The 17,118-nt window shown below is 43.1% G+C and overlaps 1 protein-coding gene across 1 annotated transcript in view; it reads right to left on the reverse strand.

The window, feature by feature from the left end:
* POLD4 (DNA polymerase delta 4, accessory subunit) overlaps nucleotides 1–17,118 on the reverse strand; it is a 293,308-nt gene that overhangs the window by 98,058 nt on the left and 178,132 nt on the right. The window contains exon 4 of the mRNA XM_069628951.1: nucleotides 8,791–8,902. Within this exon, the coding sequence (XP_069485052.1) occupies nucleotides 8,791–8,902 (112 nt within the window). The remainder of the gene's footprint in view (nucleotides 1–8,790; nucleotides 8,903–17,118) is intronic.

Genomic DNA, 17,118 nt, shown 5'->3' on the forward strand with positions numbered 1-17,118 from the left:
ACTGAACATTCAAACCAGTTCACAGCTTCTGAAGGGCCTGCTTGACTGCTCTTGGCATTATACCACTTGAAAAGTCAGAACCCCACTAAGTAAAAACCAGATAAGACAGACAGAGTGATATCTTGGCCCTAGAAATAGAGCCCAAGAAAAATCTCTCTAATAATCCCTGGACACTTAAGGAAAAGTAAGTGCTTAATAAGCTCCTCCACTATGTGTGGATTGTTTAGGTCCTTTCATTAAGACCCATTGTCTGGGTTGTACATCTTTGGCTGTCAGGGCTACATCAATTTGCATGTGGGCATGATCGGAGAAGGTAATATTACCTATACATTTTCTGAAAGAGGGAAAAGGGTGTCATGTAAGATAAATGGCATGAAAAGATACACATGACATGGAGGGAGCAAGAAACGTGCCTGATCCCATGTTATGTTATGTCCAGATATCCAGCAAACAAGTTCCATCCAGAGCCTTTTTCTACTCGAGACACCAAAACAGTACCGGATTGGGGAGGCCGAGTGTTGTCTCAAACTAGGTCCATGAAAAGATCAAAATTGACAGCCAAGGTTATCCCTCTTCTGAAAACCCAGCAATAATAGGTAGTAAACTATCAAGAAACGCATTCTAGGCCACATTAAGCACACAGAGGCACACAGGTCACCTCCATATTGCCTATACAATCATTAACGCTGAGATATTTATATTTCCTATCCACCAGCATATCATTCAAAACAAAAGAGAGAGACTGCATAAAGCATATCACTACATCTCTCTTTGAGTTTCCAGAAGTTAGAAATTGCTGGGGTAAGCTCGGAGAGGCAAGTCTCTTCTGCCAATCTGTTAATAGTTACACCTCTCAAAAGCAATTATCTCTGCACTATCTCGACCTATGAATGGCCTCTGCTGATCTGGAGTTCAGGCCCTTCATAGTGTGTGTGAAAACCTTAATTACTGAACCCGAAAACAATTGCAATGCAAAGTGTGGACCACTTCACCTGGATTTTGTAGCAATGTTACAACAAAGGTTCCTGGACACAAGATATAAAACACCCCTTCATCCCTTTTCTAACAGTTTCTCCTTGAAACAGTGGACTCATTTGATTTCACTTTATATCAACCAATTGTTTGCTTTGGCAATGCTTGTTTATGTCTATTTTTTTTAAATTAATATGTATAGCGCGAAAAAAACGAGACAAAAAATAGTTAATCAAGACCATACAAAGAAAAATTATCCACGGTCCACTATCAGTTTAAGATCCGATGGAATGTATCAGATGACATGTTGGAGAACTGGTTACAATTTTCCAGAAAAGACAGAACGTTACTAAGGTCACAACCAATAAATATACAATCCCTGTTGGCTTGTGTGCACCATTCATCCAACTTAATCCTACACAGGACCTTGAAATTCAGGCTTCTAACAATCCCTGGTCCTGATCTTTGTTGCAACCAGCCATAATCTTATTCCTAAGGGCATCTCTAGGTCCAGGTCTCATAGGTGACATAACATTAGTAATAATAAGATTCCTTGGATCCAAGGCCAGCTCTCTTAAAGATGTGTCTACAAAAAATGGCATCTGAGACTTACAGTTCTAAAGGGTCTATATTGTGTTTTTTAACATGCACAGACTGGAACTCAAAAACAGCTGTCTGGCACTTTTCCCTGCCGAAGACTTTTGTGAACCTGTGACGGAGGGAACTAGTACACACCAGAATGTACAAAGGGGCAGTTTGAGGGAATTCCAGGACGCGTCATAAGAGGAGGGATTGATAAGCCCCTGTGGGGGGGGGGGGGGGGGGGGCAGGCCCTTGCAGAAGGATCCATCATTTGATCTGTTCCATGATCATCTGCGTCGACAACAGGTTATTATAGAATGATTTGTAGGTATTTGTTGGGATGGAGGCCCTCTTTCCACTGTGTAGGCTTAAGAGTATGAATTCTAGAAGGTTACTGGTAAGTATCTGTCACCTGATGTTGACCTATACAAGTAGAGTTCTGGAGGCTAGGTCAGGATGTTGCAATAGTGCAGTGAAGGTGTCTATCTGATCTGCTCTTCATCTTGCAAGGCAAATAAAGCTGTCTCTATCTTTGCTACAATAACAAACTTAAGTGTGAGCCTGGTTTCCCCAACACTATCTACTGATTTGATTTGGGTAACAGAGTAGTCAATTGCAGCCAGTCTTTCTAGTTTGTTACAAAGATGTGTGATGCTTTTGCCCAAGTCCTCATTGAGAGAGCTCATCTCCCACTAAAGCACCTCCTTTATGGTCGGCAGGTTACTTCTTGCCAATTTTCTTGATATCTATCTTTACAGGAATAGTACATTTCAGCAAGTTAGATTTTGGGAACTGTGTAGGCTCGTTCTCAGCAACAGCTTTGTTTCGGAATTCTGATGAGAATGTTGCTAAAACATCTGGAAGCGCTGTTTCATCATTTCTGCTGGAAGGAAGTATCTCAGACCTGGGTCTTTCTTCTTTCCTCCAAGAGACTCCCCTCTTCAAATAACCAGCCCGAGATCAGGAGGGGAGACTGCCACCCACAATGCTGAACTCTGGGGATGCCAGCTTCGCTGCAAGCTCCTGGTGTCACACCACCATTTTGCTCTTCTTGGATGTCACTGTCCAGAGATGTCTCAAACAGCTCTATTCGGTACAACCATGCTCTCCCTGCTCACTGGTAAAAGATTATTACTCCATTCCTCATTGCTCCCAGACCAGGTAGAGGAACGTGTACAAAGCCAAAAAATAACCACTTCGCTGATTGCTTCGGGAACAGAAGAAAAGTAATTTCATATATCATGTAAATTGCACTGAGACCAGTCCTCATCGTGCAATTTAATCTGTTTTTGTGACAGGGTGCACTTTAGGCACGGAAATCTGTACTGTCTTGTGTTTCCATGCCTAATGTACACTCGTTTACAGAAACAATTGTAAATTCCACCCACCATTTACATGCATGGGGCAAGGAGGAGGAGTAGCCCTCATAACAAATAACTTGCTCTCCATTAGACAGTGCATCCTCCAGCTGTACCTTAAATATACACACCATTTATCGGTCGCCTGGCCCAGCCCCTGACTTCCAAGGCCATCTCCTCCATCTATTAGGAAACAACCTAAAGAAATCCACCAAACAATTCTACTTGGAGACCTCAACCTAGGTTTCCATGATCCCAAAGATAAAACAGCAGCAGCCCTATCGAAGGAGCTCGAGAATATGGGAATCCAACAGAATGTTACTAGCCCAACTCACTCCAAAGGTCGTACCCTCGATTGGGTGGCCGACCACAATTGTCCTACTACCATCAACTCCATCACCGCTTTCCCCTGGACTGATCATAATTGTATTCAATTCTCCATCCCCTCAGCCCGTCCTACTAAAGCTCTCACTTACGCCCCGCCAGCTTTGGTAAGAAGCTCCAAGAAATTAACCAAGGACAACTTACGTCCCTTTCTGGAAGTCTCAGAACTTAAGCCTCCCTTATCTAGTGAGCCCGCCACACTGGCTAACATCTACACTGACACTCTCACTAAAGCAACTGAGGCTATAGCTTCACTAGAAAACAAAAAGGAGAAAAAAATCCATGCACATCAATGCCTGGTTCACAGATGAACTACAAGCCCTTTGCAGCAACAAACTTAACACTCTATCTAACTGGCAAGCCAGACCGAGTGATTCCACCAAAAATGAATTAAAAAGGATATCTGCACAATACAAGGAAGCAGTCTCTCAAGCCAAATCTCTCTCCTTCAACACGCGTATCTCCAAGGCCAGCCCTCAACCCAAGGAAATGTTCTCCATCTTCTGAGACCTCATTACTCCATCCACAAGCCCTGACGAGATTGTCAAAGATGAAGCTTGGTGCTCCAGCATACAAGCAGCCATGCTAAAAAAATAGAACTACTGCAAGACAAAATTCAAGCGCAATTCAGAGACCTTCCCAAGTACGACCGGCCCCCCGCCCCGTCGCCCCACCGCCTATCTCATGACTCCACTTACCAGCTATTCTCCTTCCATAATGTCACTGAACTTGAAGTCCCCGACCCCCTCAAACATCTTAAACCATCCATGCGCAAAGGAGACATCTTCCCTCCTAACATTGTTAAGGAATGCACCGACTCCTTGGCACCTCTCCTAACAGCATTCATCAATGCCTCTTTCACTACAGGATCCGTCCCAGCCAGCCTTAAAGAAACCCGGGTTCGCCCTCTATTAAAAAAGCCATCCCTGGACCCCTCCTCACCCAACAACTACCAACCTATCACCACCGTCCCATTACTCTTAAAAATCCTGGATAAAGCTGTGCACAACCAAATCCAACTATTCCTTGAAACCAACGCCATTCTCGACAAGAGGCAATCCAAGCTTCGCAAAGGACATGGCACTGAAACGGCCCTCCTAGATCTTAAAAATCAAATAACTACAATTATGGACAAAGGCAAGCCAGCCCTCCTCCTAGATCTGGACCTCTTAGCTGCCTTTGATCTTGTGGACTACAAGATCCTCACCTCACAACGCCCAATTTTCTAATAAGGCCGCCTCATAGATCTCCTCCTTCCTAATTGGAAGAACCATGAAGGTTTTCTCCAGCCAGGCAAATGCGTCTCCCACTATCATAGACTGTGGAGTCCCGCAGGGCTCATGCACAGCATCTACTCTATATAATCTGTTTACTAAACCTCCCCGATAAATTGGACTCCCTCGGCATAGCGTACACGAACTACGCCGATGATACGCAGGTTCTCCTGCCTCTCTCAGGGTCCTATGACTAGGATTCCAGAGCCCTCCACCTGATCTATAGCAGTATCCACGCCTGGATGGCGACAAGGGGGCTTTGTCTCAATGGAAATAAAACTGAGATCATCATTATTGGCCCCAAATAAACACTTGCTAAACTTGATCAAGAATACTGTAACTTCACCATTGACAACTCTCTCATCCCTATCTCTTCATCAGTAAAGACACTAGGTGTCCACCTAGATTCCACCTTAACTATGACGCGACAGGTTAGCGCCATTGCTTCTGCATCTGCCCATACCACCAAGCTCATCAACGCAGTAAAACCTTTCCTTTCCAAGCAAAACCGACTATCTATAGCTAGAGCCACCATTGGAGCCAAATTAGATTATTGCAACGTCCTCTTAGCAGGTACAAAACATAAAAAATCTTAACAGACTCTAAGTCATTCAGAATAACGCCCTCAGAGCAGCCCTAAATATACTGGAAAGGGACCACATCACATAAGCAAGGTGAGACACCCACTGGCTTCCTGTCAAGGAAAGGATCACTTTCAAGACCCTCTCCCTTACACACCGGTGTCTCACAAGAGATGCCCCACCTTACCTATCAGAAATCATTGCAAGAGACACTTCCTCATGCCCAAAAAGAACTTGCCATGAGAACCAGTTGTGGATCTCCTCTATCAAAAGAGCAAAAGCAGGTGGTATTGGTTTCCCTCATATAGCACTGAAACTATGGAATGCCCTGCCCAACTCACTTAGAGCGGAGTCCTCCATCACAGCTCTAAAAACCACACTATTCAGCTAACCCCATACCCCTGCTTCTCTATCCCCCATCCCCTAGATTCACGCCTGTACCATGCATACTGCAACTAAGATTGTACTTCTTATGTAAAATTAAGATTGTACAGTGTAACTAAGCTCGTTGTCTCAAAACAGCGCCACAATGCCTACTGGCTTCTTTATAAATGTTAATTATAAATAAATAAATGGCATTTACATGAATCTCTGTGGATTGCATCCAGTTTATACAGGTAGAGAAACCATGAGGAAAACCGTATGAATGGCAGCATTTCCACCCACATGAAAAATCTATGAGGTCCAAAATGCTGGGAGACTAGATGCACGGAGTGGGTGGTGATGGCAGAATCAATCGTTATGCTCTATCCCTCTGCACCTTGAATCAAATGAACAAAAATGTTATGTGATGAATGTATGGTGTGATGAATGGATGATGTCCGCACTCCTTTCTCTGAGGTAGCCTCTGCTCATGTGGCCAGGGGACGGCAGCCGCTACCTGATCCTGACAGTGGGGGCGGCTATAAGAGTGAGGACCACATGGGGGAGGTGACACCCAGGGGGATTACACGGCATCATTGGAGAAAGTCACATAACCCCCATTTTCTTTTAGGGATGTTCCCTCCCTTCCTCATGCCCTAATAGCATATTGTAACACACTCCTTCAACCACTTGCCAAGTCTACTTCAAGTATTCCCCAATATCACCCAACAAATAGTATGTTAACAACTAAAATGAGGAAGAGGCTGGGAACAGTGAGGATTACTCCCAATAGCGTTCAACATCAGCTTCCTCAATATCATACAAGGAACAACCTGACAACAACTGAGACGAGAAGAGGGACAGCGTAATGAAGATGACTAAAACCGGTAAACCAATTATGCAGATAAGTTTGAATCTGCAACAGCTGACACAGAGGAGAGAGAGCTGCAGAGGCTGGGTTGTACCGTGGCCTGTTCTGACACTGGTCAGAACGCTGAGGGGAAGCATGCAGTGGGAAGTGGCATGAAGGCAAATGCAGATGACACGAAGAGTAAGCAGACAGCAGGAAGCTCACCGGCTGAGAGTACGAAGCAGTGGGAACCATGTGCAGTAAAGAACGACACAGCGGCTAACTAGATGCATGCCAAGCCAGCAGATTGAGAGGAACTGAAGCTGAGAAACGCAAGAGACACTGGAAGCGGCCGCTAAGCCCAGGGATATTTATGGGTTACCGGGTTGCCTGAAGTGTGTGATGTTTCATGAAAGGAGAAGGGAAGCCTGTGAGAGATTAACCTATTTGTGAATCATGCCACGAACGGGCAGCTGAACACATATTCCAAAATAAACTGCAAAGTAAATGTGAATGGTCTTGAGAAAGGGACAGAGACCTAGCGCATAACAGAAGGAACAGATATTGAAGCACACTTTGTTAAACAAGGGTGAATAAGTCACCATTGGAAAAAGAAAATTGGGATAAAAGAGAAAGTAACTGCTTGTAAGTCCTGGCAGGCGAGTATTCCAGGCAAAGCCAAGTGGTTGCAAAGAAATGGTAAAACAAGTGAATGAAAAACTGTATAAAAGTCCTGGCAGGAGAGTATACCACACAAAGCCCAAGTGTGTACCAAAAAGTGAAAGAGACTGCATCTAAGACCTGGCAGGAGAGTATACCAGGTGAAGTCAAGTGTGTGTAAGAAACTACAGTAAGAAAAGTATCTCAAGGAAGATCAATGCCCTTGAGATTGTGAATGGTTTTAAAGGTGGAAAAGAGCTTAGCAGGAGAGTATACCAGATGATCTGCGAGTCTGGGACCCGCAACCAAATTGTAACACAGTGAAAAGAGAATCCCAAGGAAGGTACATGCCCTAAGGATTTTGAACTGTTTTTGAATATTAAGAGAAACCTGGGGAAGGGATCCATTTCCCCTAGAACTGTAAACCCACCAAGAGGACAGAGTTAACCTCTTGGGGTTACAAGTAACTTGGATTATTCTTTGTTGGAACTTTTTATTTTCTTAAAAGGAATCTGGGGATGGGTTCCATTCCCTGGAACTGGGAACATTGTCCACTTGGAACGTTTTGGTTGGATTTACTCTTCTGTGTTGGATCTAAACATTTGTGCACTTTGAGAACCAGAGACAATATCCTTCACAACATATAAGTTAGTTTTAGAGTGTGTGGGCCAGAAAAGGATCTTGGGCACAGGACATATATTTTGCTTAGGACATCTTGACATTGAGATGAGTCCTCAATTTAAAAAAAGAAAAGAAAATCAAAAATGGATGAAGAATTTAAAGGCCATATGGCTATTTTCAGAAAAAGCACAAGTATGAACTCTGGCAAAGTGTGTAGGCTCATGTGATCATGTTGGTCTCGTCTTCTAGCACTGGATTTTATCAACGTGAAGGATGAGTGGGAAACTAAGAGCGAGGAGAGATGGCTGATGTGGTGGTGAAGTGGCTTGAATAGGGATTTACTGGTGTACTTTGGGATTTAGTATTTTGTTGGTGATGAGGCATGTACATCAGGGCAGGGATGTGAGGTTGGGAATGTGTGCATCAGACTTCTATGTTTCAGAAGGTGGCATGGTGGTTAAGGCTTGCTCGGGGGAGTCCCTGGTAACTTCCTAAAGGTACTGCAGGTTGTCAAGCATTTTGGTTGCTCTTTGTGTTTACTGTTTGTGTGGGTGATGCAAAAGGGATTGTGAAATCAGTTAGTAGTGGATCATGGAAGCATAAAGTGGGAGAACGTTGGAGATGAAAAAGTCAATGGTGTTTGCTTTTAGGTGAGTGGGTTTGTAATCTGAGCAATGAGATCAACTGAGGAGCTCACTTTGTGAAAGACTTTTCGCTTAATGTTTCGTGGTTGTGTTGCAAGGGAGGTTAAGATCTCTGAAGAGGACTTAATTGCGGTGGTGTGTGTTTGATGTTATGATAAAAGAAATCAAGAATCTGGGATTGGGGCTCTTAGAAGAGTTTAGATGTACTGGTGTGTGCATTGGAGTGTGTAGCTACACAGTGTGGTATTTACTAAGATTTTGGCAGAGGTTGTGAGCGTTTTGAATGGCTGCAAGTTTGTACCAATGACAGAGAGGCCTGCAATACTAAACACACACAAACACACACAATCAGCAAGTGGTTCAGCCCATGTCAATATGTTCAACTCTGCCCTAGAGGGACCTCCATCACACAATGCATCACTATGCTCTCGGGCATCAATGTTCCCACAACTAAAGGAAAATTGATGCCCGAGTCTTTGATTTGGTTTGAGATGAGCTTACCCGTTTATAAATCTTGGATCATCTTTGTGTTTCAGCACAAGGTCCCTTATTGACTTGGGTGGCTTCAGCCCCAAGAATTCTGCCCGTTCCCAGCGCTCCAGTCGGGTAATTCCTAGTGGGAGAAAATTGGAAGATGTAAGTGTAATTGTTTAAGGCAAACATATCTATTACCCCCTGGGATGAGGTTTAAAGCCTGACGCTCATGGTGGTTGGTAAGTTAGACAATGCGGGTAAGGCATCACCACCCACAGTATGTAGCTGGGCCTACCCTCAACAAACCAGGCACAAGCAGGTTGAAAGGGATTGCCACATGTGAAAGATGGATCATTGTAGAATGTGCTGAGAGCCCTAGAAGATCAACGGGCCCCTTAAGACAGGACCTGTAATTATAATGAATACTTTGCATTCACTGGATATGCTCACAACTTATTATTGAAACAATGCCAGCCAGAGCAGCCTACTGCAGCGCAGAAAGCAATCCCACAGATATACACTCTGCACCATCACCTTTGATAGAGCCCGCTCCTCATGCTCCAACACTCATGTGTGGGATCTGGCAAAACAAGCTAGCAAGCTAGCAGCTGATGGACTAACACTTACCGAACGCATACTCGAAGAAACCAATTTCTGGGTATGACTCTATCTATTTACATTATTTGTTCCCGTACTCTTGTTCAATATATACTTAATACGTTTCTTTCGTTAATAATTTTTTTTGTAGATTGCTTCACTTTCGAAATTTTCCGCACGTCGAGTAAACTCTGGCTGGCACTGATGGTCTTTTTAGACGTAGCATTAGTACACCACCGGACTGCCATATTCACTTCGCTTTTGGATCAGTGTAAGTCTTGTTGGGCTTTTTCCATCTCCACATTTTCGATTCTAGTGTACATAATCCCCTGATTACTTGGTTCTCCTGGTGTGGCGGGTTCCACACCACGAGACATTTGCGCCTGGCCTTCTTTTTTGACTTTCTTGAGTATCTATATGGAAACAGTTGGCTTGCTGCTGTAAGGTCCTATTAGGACCACTATAACCCAGTGCAATATGCGGTAGCAACATCATCTTTTAAATTGTGTATCCCTTCCTGACGATGATTGCAGCTTTATACTGAACTATGTAGTGTTATCTTGAGTACCGTATGCCTTAGGAGTATCCGGCCTCTCTTTGACTGTTTTCAACACTATACTTGACATGAGCATTCAATTTACTTTCATCTCTTAGATTGAACTGGCTCCTGTTACTTTATTCTTACTGAAAACTATAATCACTTTGCCGATCTACAGCATCACTTTGGAAGCAGTTTCTTGCTACATCCGTGTACACACCAGTTTGTGGTGGCAGTAATCGACACACATCTCCATTCCTGCACTAATAGGTAACCTTTTTCATTCCATTATTAATTAACCGCATGGTCGGTGTTCTGGTTGGACAGTAATGGTGTTCATGGGACCCCCACTTACCTGACTTTTAATATTTGGGGAAACACATCAGTGGTCATGTTTAAACTTGGAAAGGATCCTAGTGTCCTTGTTTTGAAACATATGAATGTATTCTTGTTTTACTCACTTATAACAAAGCTGAGTGTAAATATATGAGGAGTATTTTTGTTTATATCATGTAAACCAAAAAGTGTTTGGTAGAAAAATTGTTTTTGATCTCTCTGTTAACATGGAATCGATGTATAAGCTACTTAGTATGTATGGTTTATCAAATTGGACAGTTCCTTTGTAAAACATATATTACTTTATGGTCTGTTTTTAGGCCTATGAAGAAGAGGCATTTCCCCTCGAAACGCGTCGCCACTTGAAAATAACGGACTACTGACAACAATTATTCCAATTATTTCTTCTTTGTGCAATAACATTGTCACTGTTTCTTGTATGCAATTTATTCTTTACAAAAAAAAATATATATACACAAATGTGTTTTACAAAAATTACTGTTGTTGAAAATTATTTTCTATATTTAAATCTTTATCCTCAGACTACAGTAGTTGGTTTATCCAATATTATATAATGTGCAGGGGCCGTGAGGATTCAAAGCTTGTTAAAACAAGCTAGTAGACAGCCGTTTTAAAGGCTCAGTCTCCTTAGTAGGAGGAAACGTCTCATCAGGAACACTAACACCTTAATTAAACAAGCACTTACATAAAATTCAGGTAAAGACCTTTGTAAATAGCCTAGCCCAGGGGAGGGAAGAAGGGCCTATAAAAGCAGGTTCAAGGAAGCTATTGGTAAGGATATTTGGAGCACAGCAGCGTTCAGGGCAAGACGGAGAGTGCAGAGAGCAGGCTTGTGAGAGAAGAGAACATGTAAAAGAGGAGTGGAGGCACATCAGAGGAGAAAAGGAGAAGGTTGACAAGATGTGCATAGGAGGAGTGGAAAAACAAAGCAGGAGACAAAGAAGAGGTTGGAAGTGAGTTTAGAGGATGAGCGGATAATCATTAAGAAGGTGGTGAAAAAGACAGAGGAAGGAGAGGCGGACCATCAGTAATTTTATTTTTTGTATAGCGCCAGCAGCATGCAAGCATCAGGGCGCTGACATGAAGACAAAAACCATATAATCACAAGACAAGGCGCTCAGTAAATCACTGGGGTATCAGTTCCCTAGGACCGGTTTGTCTTTTGAACAACAAATGTGTTTTGAGTTTTCTCCAGAAACTTGTGTATTTCTGTTCTAGTCTTAAAGAGATTGGTAGGTTGTTCCACATAATGGCTGCTTTAATATGGAAGGCTTTTCGGAGTCAGTTAGCCTTTTTGAACCTGTCAATTTCGATTTGACATTTTGAGTCTGATCTGAGTGCCCGTTTTGGAACGTTTGTGATCAGTTTGCTTTTCAGGTAGGACGGGGCATTCCCGTGGATGCATCTTTGTGTCAGTGTCAGAGCCTTAAAAGCAATTCTTTCCTCAATGGCTAACCAGTGTAGATTCCTTCTGTCCTCGCTTATGTGTTCCTTTTCGGACTTCTTTTCCATAATCCTTACAGCATTATTTTGGATAGTTTGGCATTTGGCGATATGGCCCTTATTTGCTCCCAGCATGAGAGCATTGCCGTAATCCAGCCTTGATAGGATGGTGGCTCTGGCTATTGTTGATCAATTGTCTTCACTCGGGGGGGCGGTTCTTATTTAGTTGGACAACATGGGCTTCGGCACTCATGGACAAATCCATATACATCCCTAATAATTTTTACTCTGTCTACCACCTTGATTTGGATGTTTATGCGGAAGGATTGATATGAGCTGTTAAGTTTGGCTCTGGCATGGTGTAGGTGCCTTTCCCCGGTTTACTACGTGTGAGAGAAAATAAAATAACCAACCTCTTTCGGGGAAGAAGGCACAGAGACCGGCTGCAAGAGTTCAAAGGATGGTTTATTTCTCCAGCTAGGAAATAACCCAAAAAACCCCTCTTTCAACATTACATCAAACTTGTATATATATCAATTAAAGTAACTCTAACAAAAAGTGCTAAATGGACCCGATTGGTCAGGCGGTGTGGTGCTGTAGGTGTGGGTGGCATCTCTTCCTTCTGGTTGGCTGAGTGGCTGACGTCAAATATCTTGTGTTCCACGCAGGTCAGGGTCCGGTCACTGTGGTCACTACCTAAGCTAATATGTTGCATTCGAAAAACACTATATAACAAATTATCTAAAACATTTTATGCTACTTTTCATATTTCTACACTAGTTACACATAATAATTATTGTCAGTACAATTGGGTCATTCGTGGCTTTAATTAGAGGCCTTGACCTTTATTGTGCATGTAAAAAGAATCAAGCTGTGTTTCACATATCTCCTAAACTTCAAACCTATTAGTATGAGAAAAAACATATATTGTAGTAAAATGCTTAAGGTTAGTAATGGGTGTGTTGGGTGGGTTCCGCAGCACAGGCGAGGGTCTGGCACTTGAAAGAAATACCTTACAGGGAGCGCAGGGTCAAGATGGCAATAAATTGTTCTAAATGGGGATGGGTGGCTTGCACATCTATGGGGACGAACGAGCAGAAAGTGCTTAGCTCATCTTGGTTCACATGCTGGTTCTCATGCTAACAATGATCTCAGAGGAAGAAAACTGTATCATATTGGTTGTTGCAACTTTCTCCGGCTTCAGCGTGAGAATGGAAGCGCAGAGCTTTCCTTCGCAGGGGGAGTGCAAGGGTGGGGGCCAGCCAGCTGCCTGCGCGCCTTGTGTGTGTGTGTGTGTCTGTCCTTGGCTGCTGCGGTGGAAGGGGAGCTGAGCATTGCTGTACTATCGCAGTGAGGCCTGTTTACCCAAGATGGAGTCGAAAGGGGGCACAAAAGATGGATGCCCCGTGTCCTGCTCAGTAGTCCCATCTATGTAGCAGTCAACCGTGGTTAACTTTACATAAGGGCAAGGGGCAATCCCACTACCGGAGGCACGTGGTCCAAGCCTTGTACTGAGGAGTGCACAGCGCGAGGGGGCCTGGGGACCGCTCACTCCCATACATTCCCCCCATTCGTTACATCTAAAGTAACAAACTACTATCTCGTTCTTTCCGTTCTCCCTTCGGTAGCGCTCAGATTCAGCCACAGCCTCATCCCAAGCGGGTGTACCCTTTATTGGCATCCATGCTTTGCCTACACTTCTTAAGCTGTTCCCTCTTCTTGCGTGTTCTTCTGGGGTCACCATTAAGTATATCCCACCATCCCCATCTAAATCTATCCAAACCTCGTTATACCACAGCAAGTTCTTTGGTTCTTTAATGGTAGTGTGATGTAGACTATCGACCACGTCCCCATACTGCCTATAGATGGCAGTCATTCTATACTGTGGTGTGGTGTATTCTCCAGTTTGTACTTGGGCATCTATCATGGTAGCCACCGTTGTCTGTCGGCCCACTGTTACCATCATCATTGCTGAATTAGGCATATTATTTTCACAGCATCTTAGTCCCAATTGGCACACACAGAATATTAGGAGAAGAAAGACAATAATGGGAATGAGTATCTTCGCTGCTATGTTCACCCATGATGGTATCCAGCTGAACAGATTGTCGAACCACGTGTCGTTATCTGCTCCACCTTCTGCTCTCATTCTTTCTCCTAAATTATGCACCGCTGTTATCACATGTGACAGTGTCCCGTTATCAGCATCTGAAGTTGGTACGAACGTGCAACACGCCCCCCCAATTTTTTTGCAAACACCGCCGTCCATCGCCGTGATAAGATCTAAGACATATCTGTTTTGCATCGTCATCAGGCGCAGTGCACGGAGTTCTATTTTTATGATGTTGAATCCTTCTTCAGTATCGTTAGCCAGCTGGATGAGCTCCCAGCACGTTATCTGCAGCCATTTCGCGTTTGTCCTTGCTTGAACGCCTGGTGCTAGAAATGATGCAAAAAATGTCTCTGCAGATGAGAAAAGCTTGTACTGCTGTGGGATTTCAGCAAGGAGTTCTGACGATTTGGACGAAATATAATTGGATCTTTTGCTGCGTGACAACTTGGTTCTCAATGTTTCTTCTGACAATAGTTTGTATGCTGGGGGCTCCGTGATTGTCTCATCGGGCGCTGTCGATGGTTCAGCCGATTGCCCTGCTGCCGATATGTCAGCCGATTGGCCTGCTGTCGAACTGTCAGCCGAAAGCCTTGCTGTAAACTGAAAGTGGCTCTCTGGTATCACCATTAGTGCTGAGTGAAGTGTGGCTAGGGCACAAGTGCCCCTCCAGGATGCTGGGAGATGCAGGTAAGCTTGTTTGCCACAGATCCAGTATATGTCCATTAATGCAGCAGTGCCTTTTTTCATATCTGGTATTATTAGTCTTATTGCACGGTTTATAGTCATAATGTCGACAAAAAAATGTCGACAGACAAAAATGTCGAAAAAATAATGTCGAAAATAATAATGTCGACATTCTATACTTTTAATGTAAAAAGTCATAATGTCGAAAAAAAAATGTCGACATTTTTTTTTCGACAATATGACTATAAACCCTTAACACTATCAACACCTCACCCAACACCCTCCTGCAACCCCCCCACACCCCACACCACCACCCTCCCACCCCTCATATGCAACACATTCTAATTATTTATATATTTATTTATTTATTTTTTCAATAAATAAATAACCAACAAAAAGTATCATTTACTATGGGGGGGTCCCCCCCCAACCCCCCCTCACCCAACACCCCCCTGCCACCCCACCACACCCCCTAACCACCCTCTCACCCCTCATACCCAACACAATCTAATTATTTATTTATTTATTTTTTCAATAAATAAATAACCAAAAAGAGTCTAATTTACTATGGGGGGGGGTCCCCCCCAACCCCCCCTCACCCAACACCCCCCTGACACCCCCCCACACCCCCCCCAACCACCCTCTCACCCTCATTCCCAACACATAGTAATTATATATTTATTTATTTATTTATTATTCAATAAATAAATAAACAAATAAATAAAAAGAATATCATTTACTATGGGGATGTCCCCCCCAACCCCTCTCACCCAATACCCCCTGCCACCCCCCACCCCTCATACTCAACACATACAACACAACAATAAATATATATTTATTTATTTATACAACATTTCGAAAAAATGTCGACATTAATGTAAAATGTCGACATTTTTGTATGTCGACATTATTGATTTTCGACATTAATTTGTTGACATTTTGACTGTCGACATTATTGATGTCGACATTATGACTGCACACCTTATTGCACTGCTGTGCGTTTCCCATATTCACCTTCCTTTCTCCATGGAAGCAAAGTTTGTGCGGTATTTCCCTTTGCATCTTTATGGGTCTCTCCAGGGGTGTGACCCATGTCAGCTTGGTGATATGCTGTGACCAGATGGGGATGCACGTTTCTTTTGCCCACTCGTATGTTTCATCTGGCAGCCCTCGAAGCCCCTCAGCTTTGCATTTAATCGTTTCATCATGCCGCTTGTCGTCTGCATACCTTGTCCCTTTTATGATGAAAAATGGCTCTTGGAGGCAGATTACTCCTTGTCGTCTGCTGGTGCATGTTTGTTCGTTTTCCAATTTTTCCATGGTGACTGTGTGTGCCTGAAATGTCTTTTTTATTCTACACAGCATCAGATGAATCAAACATTGGGCCTCAGACAAGGGTACTTTCTGTGGAACTAACATTTTTGGGGTTCCAGTTGCATGAGGAATAAGTGAGCACACGTAGCAACTTTCATTAATTGCTTGCTTTGCTGCGGTGCTCATGTCTGAATACCATTTATTTGATTGGTCAGGGTGTCGGGGGTCCTCTATTTCATCTAACCCCAGATTGTGATAAATATCATATCTGTTTTTCCCCGCCCCCCTTTTTCTCCTCCTTCTTTTGTTTTTTAATTGGGTACTAACTCGTTGATATTGCAGCGGGAATATTCTGGACCATGCATCATAAATGTTGTTCATGGTGACATGTGTGTATTCAGTAGTGGTTTCTGGTGCCGTGTGTGTGCATGCTTGTATTTCTGGAGTTAGTCAACCAATAGTCATCATTTACATTCCATCCAAGCTCTATTTCCTTAGCCATACTATTACTCAACAATGGAATAGCAGTTTTGGTCACATGTAGTTGTACATAGGGTGGTGTTGCATTTATGCTATTTGATTCAACATTATAAGTGTTCTTCAAAATGGTTGTTACTCCAGTCCATATTAGTCTAGACCCTGGTTTTGTCATATCAGTCCCGCTCCCCCCTTTGTTCATTTCATTTGCCACAAATAAAACAACGTTATACCAAATAAAATAAAACATCATTATTGCAAATAGTATGGCAGCATATTTTATAACGCATTCCACATTACTTAATCTACTGGCCCTAGTGGCATCCCTATTTCTATCTAACATTTCAGCCTGCTCAGCCGTTTCATCGCATTGGCTCATGTTGAACCTATGTGGGCGAGACAAATTCGTTAAGTCATCATGAAAAGAAACATATTTGTAATTGTTCATTCTTTTTCATCTTTTTGCTCAATTAGGCATTTAACAATTTATTTCCATTTATCATGTAAACAATGAAGAAAAATAGAAAAAATAACATGATTCCTATGAGAAAAAAAAAAAGATAAAAGAAGAGAGACAGAATATATATATATAAAAAAACATTTTGCTTTTTCACTATTCTTTCCCTGTCTTAGTTGCAGTTTTCATCGTGTCAGACTGTTAGCGGTGCCATCCACGCAGTCTGTTTCATTTTGGGAGAGTGCGACACCGCACGCCCTTCTCACATCTGAGAGGTGCAACCAGTATTTCAGTTCCTTCACTTTAACTGCAGTTGGGGTGCTGTACACTTCTGTGTATGGACCATGTAATCTTGGTGAATTCCACCTTCTTACA

The sequence above is a fragment of the Ambystoma mexicanum genome, chromosome 12 (assembly GCF_040938575.1).
Source record: "Ambystoma mexicanum isolate Mex_15411 chromosome 12, UKY_AmexF1_1, whole genome shotgun sequence".
Classification (NCBI taxonomy): Eukaryota; Metazoa; Chordata; class Amphibia; order Caudata; family Ambystomatidae; genus Ambystoma; species Ambystoma mexicanum.